General features: G+C 42.7%; 1 protein-coding gene across 4 annotated transcripts in view; it reads right to left on the bottom strand.

Annotated features, from left to right (window-relative positions):
- Positions 1–14,426, bottom strand: part of SHROOM4 (shroom family member 4) — a 189,297-nt gene that overhangs the window by 36,829 nt on the left and 138,042 nt on the right. For all 4 annotated transcript variants that reach the window (XM_036460507.2, XM_036460509.2, XM_045570362.1 and 1 more), the window contains 2 exons: positions 8,964–9,098; positions 3,976–6,451 (listed from right to left, as the gene is read on the bottom strand). In XM_036460507.2, the coding sequence (XP_036316400.1) occupies positions 3,976–6,451; positions 8,964–9,098 (2,611 nt within the window). The remainder of the gene's footprint in view (positions 1–3,975; positions 6,452–8,963; positions 9,099–14,426) is intronic.

Genomic DNA, 14,426 nt, shown 5'->3' with positions numbered 1-14,426 from the left:
AAAAGGAGGCCTGCATTGGTGCTGCCAATAGATAGATGTAACCTGCAAATTTCATCTCCTTACTTTACAGAGTTATTGGCCCTGGGCTGACACTTCTGTAGCTATCATCTTCTTAACCCCTGCCACCCTCCAACTTCAGTCCCCTTTATTTGTAGGTTCTTCTGTCAGCAAACAGTTTCTCAAGCTAAGCCAATCTCTCCCTTTATTTTAAAAGATAATAACTCACACTCATCTATCTGGCAGTTACTGTTCTAAGTGCCGTACACAAGCTACATCATTTAATCCTCAAAACCAACTTGTGAAGTAGGTACCATTATTACCTCCATTTTTAAAGTGGGAAAACTTAGAAATTTGAACCTTGGCAGTTGATTCCAGCATCAGTGCCCCTAAACCATTATTTTGTATTTCCTCTCCTTTTTTTCTATATTTTATTATGGATATTTTCAAGCATACAGAGAGTTGAACAAGTTTACAATTAACACATATATATTCACCACGTAGATTCTACAATTAATATTTTACCATATTTGCCTTATCACATATTTCACTACTCACTCCTCTATCCATCTACCATCCTATCTTAAATTCTTTATATATTTCAAATTCTTACAACTTTATTCCCATAAAAATAAAAGCTTAAATGAAATAGACAAATTCCTTTAAAGACAAACTACAAAAACTCATATAAAAAGAAATAGAGAACCTAATGTCCCTATTAAAGACATTGAATTTGTAGTTTAGAAACCTTTCCACAAAGAAAACTCCAGAAGGCTTTGATAATGAATTTTATCTAACATTTAAGGAAGAAATAATACCAATTCTATACAAATTCTTCCTGAACATGGCCTCCTAGCTCATTTGGTAAGGCCAGCATCTGGTATAAAAACCAGACAATCCTATATGATAAAAGGGTAATATGCAAATCAACTGAACAGTGGAATAACTGGTTACTATGATGTGCACTGACCACCAGGGGGCAGATGCTCAATTCAGGAGCTGCCCCCTGGTGGTCAGTGTGCTCATATAGGTGGAGAGCCACTGAGCCAGAAGCTGGGCTCATGCCTGCCAAGCGCAGTGGTGGTGTCAAGAGTCTGCCTCTCCCACAGGAAGCAGGCCTAAGTTGTCAGTTGGACATCCCCAAAGGGCTCCTGGACTGCGAGAGGGTACAGGCTGGGCTGAAGGACCCACCCAAGTGCACAAATTTCATGCACCAGGCCTCTAGTAACATTATAAGATTACTACAGACTATAATCTTTGATAAACATAGACACAAAAATCCTGCCTTTTGACCTAGTGATCCCAGTTCTGGGAATATATCCGAAGCATCCCAAAACACCAATCAGAAAGAATATATGCATCTTTGTGTAGCAGCATTATTTACAATAGTAAAAATCTAGAAACAGCCCAAGCACCCATCAGTAAATTAGTGGATAAAAAAAACCTGTGGTACATTTACACAATGTAATACTATGCAGCTATAAAAAAAGAAGGAAGTCTTACCATTTGCAACAGCATGAAGGGACCTGGAGAGTATTATGCTAAGTGAAATAAGCCAGTCAGAAGAGACAAATGTCATACAATCTCACTAATACGTGGAATCTAATGAACAAGATAAACAGATGAACAAAATGGACTCAGAAGCCTGAATACATGGAACAGACTGGCCTATGCCCAAGGGGAGAGGGATGTGAAGATGACTGAATAAAGAAGGTGAATGAAAAAGCTAAAGAGCAAATATGCCTATCCCATGGACACAGACAAACATTTGGTGAAGGCCAAGGAAGGGGGAGATAATAGAGGGTGGAGTGGTCAAAGGAGTGGGGGTGGGGAGATTCTGCAATAATGTTAACATTAACATTTTTTAATTAAAAATCCTTAAACTATGAAAAAATCAAATCTAGTAACAAAGCAAATATGTCCTGACCAAGTGGGTAATGCTAGGCTAGTTCTTATTTCAAAAATCAATCAATCTAATTGACTATATCAATAGACTCCTGATAAAAGCTCTCATTAAACTAGGAATTAAAGAGAACTTCCTCAACCTGATAAAGGACATCTACAAAAACCTACAGCTAGCCCAGCCGATGTGCCTCGGTGGTTGAGCATTGACCCTGTACCAGGAGGTCAGGTTTTGATTCCTGGTCAGGGTGCATGCCCAGGTTGCAGGCTCAATCCCCAGTAGGGGGCGTGCAAGACACAGCCCATCAATAATGTTCCTGTCTCATGGAAGTTTCTATTTCTCTATCCCTCTCCCTTCCTTGCTATCTAAAAATCAATCAAAACATATTTTAAAAAACTCGACAGCTAACATCACAATACTGAAAGACTGGAAACATAGCAGCAATATCTAATCTCACCATCTCTATTAAACCTTGTATTGGAGGTCCTAGGCAGTGCAATAAATTCCCCCTCTCCCTTAGAAAAGACATACACAGTGGATATATTTAAAATTATTTCCACTTGCAGATGATATGACTATCTATGTAGAAAATGTTTAAAAATCTACCATAAAGCTACCAGAATCCTAAGTGAGTTTGAAAAGTTTATAGGCTACAAGACCAATACACATGATTGAATTGTATTTCTATATAATAGTAAGTAAGAATTTTAACTTGACATTAAGAAAACAATACTATTTACAATAGCATCAAAACCATAAAATCTTAGGGATAAATATAACAAAATATGTGCAACATTCGTATGCTGGAAACTTTAAAGTAAGTTAGAGAACCAGTGGACTTCAAAAACTTTAGCATTCATATCATTAAATAAAGTTCATTAAATATTTGTTTATAATATTTTAAGGCAAAATTTACTTCTAGTGAAGTGCACAAATTGTATACATTTGTTGAGTTCTTATGAATGCATACACCTGTGTAACTCAAACTCTTATCAAGATATAGAACATTATCATCATCCAACAAAATTCCCTCATGCCCTATCCCAGTCAATCTCTGTGCCACCTCCCATAGGAAGCCACTGTTTTGAATTATTTTCCATAGAACAGCTGTTTTAGTACTTTATATAATAGGAATAGCAGAGTATATTCTTCTGTGTAAGGCTTCTTTCACATCTAAGTTTCCTTTATTCAAAAAATATGTATTGAGCAATTTCATACACCAACTCATTCAAAAGCATTTCCCTGTGCAACAACAGTTCAATAGAGGAACTCACTTCTGGTTTGAATGCATCAGCCAAAAGTGGCACTCAGAAAGCCATAGAGAAGGAATCTGGCAGTGAGCTGGTAAAGTCCTAGAGGGTCCTCCCAGAAAAACCTTGGGAGATGGTGGTAGCTTATGTTAGGGCGATAGGTCATAACCAGGTATAGCAATAGCCAGTCTAAACCTTGGTCTCTGACAGAGAAAGAAACTGGAAAAGAGGGGCAAGTATTTGTCCTTTAGAAAACCAGACAGATCAGATTCCTTAAAGCAAAGGCTGGGGGACCATTTGCAAATTTTGGAGCCCCAAATAGTTCTAAAGCAGGAAATGGAATTCATGCTGCTTTTTGTCAAGTACTGCTCTGACACTCTATATGCACAATCTCATTTGATCCTCACAACTGATTTATGAGATAGCCATTATTTTCCTCCACTTTAGTGATGAGGTAATAAGACTTTATTTAGTACTTGGCATTTTATGAGATGAAAATTCATTTGTCCCTTTAAAAATCACATAACTGCCAATTTTAGTGGTTGAATGACTTGCTTAAGGTCACTCAGATACCAATTATATAGCCAGGGTATAAATCCAAGTTTGGTCCATTTCATGAAGCAAAAGTTATTTTAGTCTAACTCTAAAGATGAGGTAACCGCAGTTTTGATAGCTGCGTGTCATGCCCAAGGTTAGTAAACTACCATATGGTGGAGCCAAGACTATATCGTTTTAAGAAATTATAATTGTTTTCAAATGATTCACCTTGCTCTCTCCTTAGAAAGAGAATGGCGAAGCTCACCCATGCAAGTACCAAGTCCTCACCTGCACTGTTGGCTTCCTGGCTTTCCAAGCGTTGCCAGGTGCCAAGTTGCTGTCCTCCAGGGTACTGTGCTGGGGATTATGACAGCAAGCTGAACACCGAATGCATTGGTGGTGATGGCACCGGCAGTTGTAGCAGTTTGGCATCATATTTCTCTTTCGCAAAGCAGGGCAGATTTCCCCAGAACAGTAAATGCAAGGGTCATGTACTACAGCTCCCTGGACACTGCAGGAGTAAGAGCAGGTCCTGTGGTAATCAAAATCACCACAGTGCAGTGGCTTACAACACATGGATTGTTCTAGACCTTTGCTTGCAAAACATTCTGAGTAAGTAGGAGTTTCTGACTGAAGGGATGACATGAAATGATATGATTGGTCTGTGGCATGATATGGTTGGTCTGTGGAATGATATGATTGGTCCATGGGATGGCGCCTCAATTCCCTATAGCTGGAGCTCTTTGGCTGGAAAGTTTGGTCTATAGGTTTTGGTCTCTGGGTAAAAGTTTTATTACTATGAGTGGTTAAACCTGGCAAATGAGATGTAGATAGGGATTTGCTATTCTCTTCAAAGAACTTCCTTCTGTCTGCAAAGGGCAAGAGGATGGCTTCGTCCCCAGCTTGGGCAGTAGAAGCCTTCAATTCCTTGTTATCTCCTGGGCTGGAAGACCTTTCTGTGGTTAGTTCCACATGTGGCTGCAGGTTGTGCTCTGGAGACCATCTCCAATGACCTCCATAGACTCCACGGTGAACATTTGTTTTCTCAGAGTCTGAAGAGGATGAGTCAGATGCTTTCCACCAGGTGTTCAGACCCAAAGAGGACTGACTAGGCCTCTGGCTAGGGCTCATTCGGCCCTCCAAGCCTATCCTAGATTCATGGCTCTCAGGGGCTTGGCTTAGGCACTCTGAAGACCTAGCCCTAAGCATCATGTTCTTATTAAAGAGCTTATCTCTGGGGCTAGGTGGTTTTTCATATGAAGGTAGCAAAGGTGAATTAGAGGCAGGAAGTAGAGGACTTTCTAGGGGTTCCTCGGCCTCTTCTACTTGCTCCTTAGTGTCACACAGCTGTGATAAGGGACTCTTGCTTTTATGGAGCTGGGCCTTCCTTCTCTGAATTTCATTCCGCAGGTTGGTAGCAAAACGCTCACTCTTCCGTCGGTTTTGGATTGAGCGTCCCCGGGTCCCTCCATTTCGCCTGCCACCCACCCGGCTACACTCCTTGGGCTCCTTGTCCCCTTCTTCAGTTGCCTCTGTGGTGTCAGCTACTTTAGTGGTTGAAGAACAGTCCCTGGTTTGTTGAACAAGCAATCCAGAGGCAGAGGGCTGCTGGCTGGGCAATTCATTGCCTCCTCTGCTTACTCTGTTTAGGTCCTGAAAACGTCTTTCTGGAGATTGTCCATCAGCTTCTTCATGAGGGGAGCTGCGTGGCCTCTGGTGTCTCAAGCCCACAGACCTATCATCCACTGGTCTGGTCTTTCTCTCTTTGCTGGGCTGGTCCTGGGTTGCTCCTATAGGGGGACATGGACTTTTCTTCCCCGTGTGGGTGTTATGCAATGGGGACAAATTCCACTCATGCCCATCCTGTCCAGTTGGGAGCTCCATTCCTTGGCTACTCCTAGTATCAAGGTGCACATGCTGCAAGTGGGATGCCAGCAGCTGTTCAGGGGCACTATGGCGATGGCCTGTGGGTCCTGTGAGGCGTGGAGGGCTGCCAAAAGAAGAAGTTTTAGCTATCTCTGCTGAAGCCTTGCTGTGTGGGCTGGAATCATACGATTTTTGGAATCCAGCAGCTTTGCTTGAAGCTTCCATAAGTAAGTGCTCAGAGCCCTGTTGATTGGATTCAGGAGGATGGCTGAGCTCACAGTTCTGATGGCCCTCATTGGTCACTTGGTCTTGCCCACTGAGGCAGCAGAACCTGTGAGGGTTCCTTGAGCATAGCTCAGTGTCTAAGCTTGGTTTCTCCTTCTGTTGCAAAGAGTCCATAGGCTCAGAAGCCCTGCGCTGCTCTCCATTAAGGAGTTGGGCTCTGGAGGTCTGAAGACTGTCTCGCCTCACTGGAGGTTGTGGTGGGCCCTTGGCAGCCTTGGCAGGCCCTGAGTGGTGGACCTCCTGTGGGTGGGATGACATCTGGGAGCTGGAAGTCAGTTGGCCTCCACTGGTGCGCCGGCTACCTCCTGAGGTCTCAGCCACATTAGGTCTGCCATTAGGGGTCTTAGTTAACCCTGGGCCTTGCACGATGCAGTCTGTAGAGGCTGGCTCCTCTGGCCTAAGGGAAAGGGCACAGTCAGAGGCATTTGAGCTGGCTGAGAAGGAGCTGTAGGCTGAGTCCCGCTGGTTAGGGCACATGTTCTGGTCAATGGGCAAGAGGTGACCCTCATAGGTGGCTTGGCCTGGTTGCTCCAGGCTCTCCATGCTGCCAATGGAGCTGCTTTTCTCAGTGCTGCAGTGCCGGGAGAGTGGACACCACTGCACACACACGTCACTGTAAGACACAGGGCATTAGTTAGCCAAATTACCAAATCCCTTTCCCACTGTGGCCAGCCCTGCCATGTGAGAAGGCAAGACAACCCAGAGGCACCCGTGCCACCAATGAAAGTGAGATACAGCAAGAAAGAAAGTAAGGGAAAGATATGGACACTGGGGTACCACAGTGATGTGGTAAAATGGGAGAGAAGACAGCTTATGGAAGAAGGATGGGCAAGATCCCAAAGACTAAAAATGTGAGGTCTCCATTGGAGGTTATGTTCTGCTTGATGTCAGTGAATCTAGAATTGCTTCTGACCTGTCACTGTTTCCAGGGTGTCAGCATGGGGCTCTCTGCCAGGAGCTATAACCACAGATTATTAACATTAGAGAGTGGCCTTAAAGGTCTGATTCAATTTCAGACAGCCCATTTTGAAAATCAGTGGCTCTCAAATTTGAGCATGCATCAGAATCACAAGGAGGGATTGTCAAAAGGTCTGAGTAAATACTGAGAATTTTTGCTTCTAACAAGTTGCCAGGTGATACTAAGTGCTGCTAGTCCAGGGACCACATCTTTGAGAACCACTGGTATAAAGCAAGCCATGCCAAGGAAGAGCTTTTTGAGGAGGTTATTTTTCACAAGATTACTCAGTTCTAGCATGTGGCCCTGATAGGACTGGAATTGAGGCATCTTTGTTTTTTCTCTCTGTTTTTCGTTGTTGTTGTTGTTTTTTCTTGGTAATATAATAATCCTGACAATTTACCAAGGAACTATGATATGCCAGGCACTTTAGAGTGTCACATTTCAAACTTAAGGCAAGAAATTATCTGCACTTTACAATAAAGAAAACTAAAGCTACAAGAGGTCACATAAACTGACAGCCTCACAAAGCTACTAAAGAAGCAGAGCTAGACTTAGAACCCAGGCCTCTGTAAGTCCATTGTCTTAGATCTGCTATACCAGTGGCTGGCAACCTCATTAGTCACCAGAGCCAAATATTAACAGTACAATGATTGAAATTTATTTTGAGAGCCAAGATTTTTAAACTTAAACTTCTTCTAACGCCACTTCTTCAACATAGACTCACCCAGGCTGTGGTATTTTGTGGAAGAGCCACACTCAAGAGGCCAAAGAGCCGCAAGTGGCTCTTGAGCCGCAGTTTGCAGACCATGGTGCTATATCATTTGTTAAATGGGAATATAGCAATATCTGCATCGGTAGGTTGCACTGTGAGTAAAATTAGATAGTAAATGTAAAGCTCTTGTCACAGCCTGGGCACCTAGCAAAAGTTCAATACATGTTAGCTGCTACTCTCTTGATTGCTGTTTCCATAGCTGTTCTTATCAGCTTTGTCTTTACTACTAATATTGGTAGTATAGTGGCCCTTGACCATGATGCTGCCCTCATTCTCCATGGTAAAGGCCAACTGGGGAGACCAAGTAAGGGACTAGGGTCAGACACAGTCTTGAATTTTAAGTATGATTTCCCACACACAACGCCAAATGGAGCCAAGTCATGCCAGTAACTCCTATGACTAGAACGACAGAGGTTGCAGGCTGCTCTCAGGCCACAGTTCAAAAAGCCAGAGCTGAGTAGTGGCAGGAGCTCATGAGACTCTCAGATCAGCCTCCCATAATTCTTGCTCCCTGCACTGCCCCGTAGCCACTCTGTTCAACTTGACCTCTGGGCTAGAATCTTTCAATTCCTTGTTGGCAAGGGGACCTGCTACCCACCCCACCATGCTTCCTGCTCAAAACAACCACACCCCCTCTCCAACAGGAATCAAGCTCAAAATATGTTTTTGTGTATTCTTCTAGAACAAAATTGCCTCTGGCTCTGCACTAAGCCTATGGCTTGCAATGCCAAATGAAGTCACTGAGTGGGAGCCAACTCAACCTTGAGCTTCTCTGAACCTCTTTAACAGAAATCACTTCTTGGATGATCTTGTTGTGTGAGGGAAAAGGCAGCTAAGGCCAGCAGCTTTACTGGCTCTGAGCTTGCTGAAATAGTTGTATACCTCTTACAGGAAGTTGTTTCAACAACAGACTATACCACACTCTCTGTATTGAGAGATACTCACTGCAGGTGGACCCTGTTATTCAGGGAGATCGCATTCTGAAGGTTTTTGGCTCGGTGACAGAGCTGATGAACACTGGATGAGGTTGCAGTGAGTCATTGTAGACAGGGAAGAGGAGCAGAACTGAGCCCTTGGGCCCTCCTACATTAAGAGGAGGTGAGGAGGAACCATGGAAAGAGATAGCAAGGGAGCAACCGGTGAAACATACAAAAAGCAGGAAAAAAGCCAAGTAAGTTAAGTATTTCAAGGAAACATTTTCCAGAAAGAATGCATGTGACCCAAAGTTACAGAATTAGCAGCAGACTAGGACTAGAATGCAGATTGGAATCCCATTGCATTTTCCATTCTAGCACTCTGGGCTCTAGAACATCCAAAAGGTACTAGATCAGAGGAGAAGGAGTGATCACATTACCCACCCTCCAGACCACCTTGAGAGGGGAGTTCCAAACTCACCTTGTGTTGCAGCCGGAATGCCAGGACAAACTGAAGGCTTCAGAAGGGACATGCATGGTGGTAGCCGCTTCAGGGCATCCCTCCAGCAGTTTGGCCACATGCCATGAGTGCGGCCTACTGACAGGGGTGTTTCTCCTACAGCAAGAAAGGGACAGGAAGTCAGCTTAGAGAACCAGAGCTGAAATCACTTCCCAAGCAGCTTCCGTCCCCACCCTCTTTTTTCCCTAAAATGAAGTACAATGTCTTGCAAGGAGTTGGCATAAGAATGTTAATGGCCCTCTTCAGCTCCTAGTACTCAAATCTCTTTCATCCTAAAGGGTGATCCCTGGAGAAACAAAATGTTAGCTTCACACAGCTATTGTGTTCATAGGTGTATCCCAAGCATGTATAGCAATGCCGAACACATAGTAGGTGCTCAGTAAATATTTGTGGAATAAATGAGTGTTGCTGACCAATGAACAGTGACTCTACCCTAAATTGTCTTTGACGGGGAAAAAAAAAATCAATTGGCCAATCTTCCCATTTTTCTCTAAGAAAGGAATCAGCCAGTGATTGAGAAGTTTGAACAACACTGGGCTTCAAATTCTCCAACCTTTGCTTGTTCACTGGATAAGAATTTGTTGTATGTGCCGAAACCGGTTTGGCTCAGTGGATAGAGCGTCGGCCTGCGGGTTCGATTCCGGTCAAGGGCATGTACCTTGGTTGCGGGCAAATCCCCAGTAGGGGGTATGCAAGAGGCAGCTGATCGATATTCTTTCTCATCGATGTTTCTAACTCTCTATCCCTCTCTCTGTAAAAAATCAATAAAATATATATTTAAAAAATTTTTTTTAAAGAATTTGTGGTATGTTTACTGTACACAATCTGTTTAGAGCTCTGGTGGCACAGACATGAATCAAATATAGTCTTTTCCTTTGAGAGTTATAGATTTGTGAACAAGACACAGTTATTCAAATAAAAAGTGGTTAAAGGCTTTGAGAGAGTGAAGGATAGGAAGTGAGACACCTGAGTATGTAGCAAAGTGGTGCAAAGGAGCCCCAATTCCTGCCAGGCAACATAGAACAATGTGGTGAAAGGTGCATGCTAGGCTGACAGAGGACACTTCCACTCAGCCGGTTAGGGGTGAATAAGAGAAACAGGTCTGAGGCCAAGGCTCTGGATGCTGGAAGCTGAAGCAATAACTCCTGAACTCATTGGCTTAAACAGAACTAATCCCTGTCCTCTGATATATTTCATATGAATAAATTCCATACTTGGATATGGATAAGAATAATTGGAGAAGAGCACACATGGGGCATGGGTAATGCCAGAAGATAAAGAAAAGATTGATGAGAGAGAATGAGAGAGGGGCAACGAATTGGAGGGGAGGATAAGGAGAGGGTGAGAGAAAGAGAGGGAAGGAAGGAAGGAAGGAAGGAAGGAAGGAAGGAAGGAAGGAAGGAAGGAAGGAAGGAAGGAGGGAGGGAAAAAATGGCCTTGCTGGAAAAAACATGGGTTGAGTGGACAGGCCAGTCACAGACAAGGAGATGTAAAAGGAAGGGCAGGGGAAGCTGTTTGTCAAAGGGAGGGGGGTGGGGAGGGAGGGAGGAAGGAAATGGCAGGGGCCAGGTAGATGATAGAGATAAGAGGAAAAGATAATACAAAGAAAAACAAATGACCAAAAGGTAGAAAACCATGATAATGATTATAGGGAAATACATAGTTGAAAGGACTAGATGATAGAGATGAATGACAGAGTAGGAGAAACAGATGATAAATTAGTAGATGACAGAGATATAAATGAATGATAGCTTATTTACTTAGTCTATAATTCTCCTCCACTGAACCATCCTAGATACTAAGGGTTTAGAGTTGACTAAGGTAAGGGCCTCTGTTTTCAGAAGCTTGTTACACGGTGGGATAATTCAGCAGAAACACAGAAAATCCAAGCAGTGCAAGGCTCTAGAGGACTAAGGCCTAAAAATAAAGTTCTGAGGAGAATGGCCTTGCCTGGAAAAACATGGGTTGACTGGTAAGAGGCCAGACACAGACAAGGAGGTGTAAAAGGAAGGGCAGGGGAAGCTGATTGTCAAAGGCCAGGAACCAGAGTCACACAGGTCAGAAGCAGCGACTAAGATTTATGGGGATGGAAGCCAGGTGAGGCCCCCACATTTAACCGCATTGTTCTCTTATGGATTTTGGAGTGCACAGCAGGGATGCTGAAACCTCAAGAAAGCTCTGGGCAGGGGTTGCAGGGCTGAGGGGGAGAGCTGAGGGCTTGCTCATACACAAATCCCAGATGTTAGAAATCTCTCCAGCTTCTGTACCTGGTAGTCATGCATTAACAACTATTTATAATATAAGCCATCTCACAGAAATACTACGTACTACAATGGACTGTGTACTAAGCAACGAGGACACAGTTGAGAACAGGGAACCTCTCTCACTGTGGGATCTTCATCCACATCTAAGTTTCCTGAAGTTCTTCTGAGCCCAGGGTTTAAAAAGCTAGCAGTCTTAAGACCACCTTCTTCCCAACTGTCAAATTGCTTACTGAGTTCTACAGTCTTCTTTCACATTTCTCTGGCTTTGAGCCTCTCTCTCTGTATGTGTCTCTCTCTCTATTCTCACTGAGACTATTCCACATAATCACAATTCTCCTACACATAACCTACCATTAACACCTCCTGTTCTATTTAATAGTACAGGCCCTTAACAATTTACATCCAAAATATTAGGTCAATCTGCCAGTCAGTGTCCCCTTGTTTTGCTTCCAGTCACTAGTGTTAGATCATATCATATCAAACACCAACTGAATTATAGCACTCTCATATTCAAGAATCTTCACTGGCTCCCTATTTCTTACTCTGCCCTGCATAAATATAAACTGGATCAGACTTTTAAAGCTGTTTTTATCCACCCAGTCCAATCTCTCATATCTCTGCTCCAGCCAAACTCTGAAACCAGCTTTGTGCCTTTGCTGATGGTCTTCCTGTAGAACCTAGCACAAGCTCTAGACTTGAACCACCTTGATTTGAGTCCTACTTTCAACACTTGTTAGCTCTTTTGCTTTAGATACATGACTTTACTACTCAGAGCTCTAGTTGCCATGGCAGTAAAATGGGATAATAGTATCTCATTAATGGGGTCTGTAAAGATCAAATGAGACAATGCATGCCAATTGCTTAGAATAGGGTCTGGTAAGCCCTGACCAATTTTAGTTATTACTATGACTGTTCCCTTTGCCTAGAATGCCCCCTCCCATTTTGTTAATCTAAATTCCAACTGTTCTTCAAGGTACTGCTCAAGTGACATTTCCTTTAAGGATCTTGTCCTTAGTAATTTAGCACTCACAATTTAGTTCCTAATAGTAACCTGTTTTATATTGTTCATCATTATTTCATATAAGTTAAGTCTCATTCTACCAACTATACTGAGTCCATAGGCAATGAGGCAAAAGTAAGTGAGACAGATATAGGTTAATATCTTTTTTTAAAATTATCTTTATTGTTGAATGTATTACAGATGTGCCCCTTTTTTCATATCGTAACTCGACCACTTTGAATGTGTGATTCTACGCAAGTCACGTAACCCCGTGGTCAGCAAACTGCAGCTTGCAAGCCACATGCGGCTCTTCCACAAAATACCACGGCCTGGGCTAGTCTCCTTTGAAGAAGTGGCATTAGAAGAAGTTTAGGTTTAAAAAATGTGGCTCTCAAAAAAAAATTTCAATCGTTGTACTGCTGATATTTGGCTCTGTTGACTAACAGTTTGCCGACCACTGATGTAACCCATTTGAGCTTCAGAGCTCTTTTCTTATCTGATAAAGAGAACAATAATCCTCACCTGACTAGATTATTGTAGAGATTAGATAATATTCTCAAAACATCTGGAACAGAGTTTGATGCATAGCAAGTTTCAATAATATGTACTATAATAAAGGTTATCAGATCAGACTTGTCTTAATGGTTCAAGAGTACTGCCACCCAGATTTGTCCATCCACTGTCAAAGTTCTGCTGTATCACTCTCTTGCTTCACTTTGGAAAATAAAGGGCCCCTACTCTCTTTAGGGCTTTTCCAGCAATGGGGAAAAATCCCAAAGTATACATAGGCAAGGCAGTGGGGGCTTTGGGACCATTTGGGGGAAAATATAAGCTGGGGAAAGAAAATCCCAACAGAGGATCCGTAGCCACAGCCGGAGTCTTCTAGCCATAGTTTGGGAAAAGAGACAAAACTATATAGCGAGTCTAATACTTGGTCTATAATTATTCCTGAAGAGCTCTACATAGCCTACACTTATATTCAAATCCTAGCTCTGACTTTGGTTAAATCACTTCTCTGAGTTGTAGACTCTTTATCTGTAAAATGGGGAAGATAACCATCCCTTACGCAGGAGTTGAAGTTTGGATGAAGTCCCATATGTGAAATCACTCAGCATGGTACCTGAAATACTATGAAATTTAAAAAGTAACAATAGGGACGATTTATTGAATACTTAACGCATTGTGGACCAGTAGTTTTATTGCTAGCTTTACCCAGTGGCCAGATAAGTTTCTATTGAACGAGTACAAAAAAAGTCTCACATAAATGTTAAAGGCATGCTTTAAAATTTAATACCCATTGCTTTTTGAAGTTATTTATTACATGTTCTTACAAGCTACTATCTTTTTAAAGTATGATACTTTGTAAAACACCGTGTAATCTGAAGCGAGAATTCTTGTGATCCCAATGTTTAAGATGTGCACTTTGTGTGCATTAGCTGATTCAATCCTCACTCCAACCTTATCTGTAAGAGCTATTATTATCCCCTCTTTACAGATTAGGAAACAAAGACCAAGAGAGCTGAATTGCTTTGGTTAAAAGCACACAGTTAGTCACCAGCAGTTGTTAACGAGGCTCAGATACTTCATCCCTTTCTAGGATACCACACAACTACTCTTCCTCAAAGAGCAATCTGTCTCAAAAAGCTTGTACACCTGAGGCATCTCCTAGCCATTCCCTCAAGAAGCAATCAGGCCCAGCAATGGTTGAAAATTGACCTATGAACCATGAGGTCAAGGTTTGATTCCCAGTCGGTAGGGGCACATGCCCAGGTTGCAGGCTCTATTCCCAGTGTGGGGAGTGCAGGAGGCAGCTGATCAATGATTCTCATCATTGATGTTTCTAGCTCTCTCACTCTTCCTTACTTTCTGAAATCAATAAAAATATATATTTCAAACAAGAAGCAGCCAGAAAAGGAAACCAGTCATCCTAGAGTTTAAACCACACCTTCTTTAGGCAGCGGGGAAGTGGTATGAGGAGAAATAAGTAGAGAGGTAAGAAAATGCCAGCCACTAGCCAGGTAGCTCTAGGCCTAGCTGTGGAGGCAACCATCCCTTTCTTCTAAGGATGGCTCAGGACTAACAGCAAACGCATGCCCCATTATTTATTACCCCAAAATTCCTTCCTTGGAAGCAAAAAAGTAAGGGATACAGAAGAAAGAA

Source organism: Pipistrellus kuhlii, unplaced genomic scaffold, assembly GCF_014108245.1.
Source record: "Pipistrellus kuhlii isolate mPipKuh1 unplaced genomic scaffold, mPipKuh1.p scaffold_m20_p_32, whole genome shotgun sequence".
NCBI lineage: Eukaryota > Metazoa > Chordata > Mammalia > Chiroptera > Vespertilionidae > Pipistrellus > Pipistrellus kuhlii.
The sequence above is the reverse complement of the archived record's forward strand: the minus strand, read 5'-3'. Positions and strand labels throughout refer to the sequence as shown.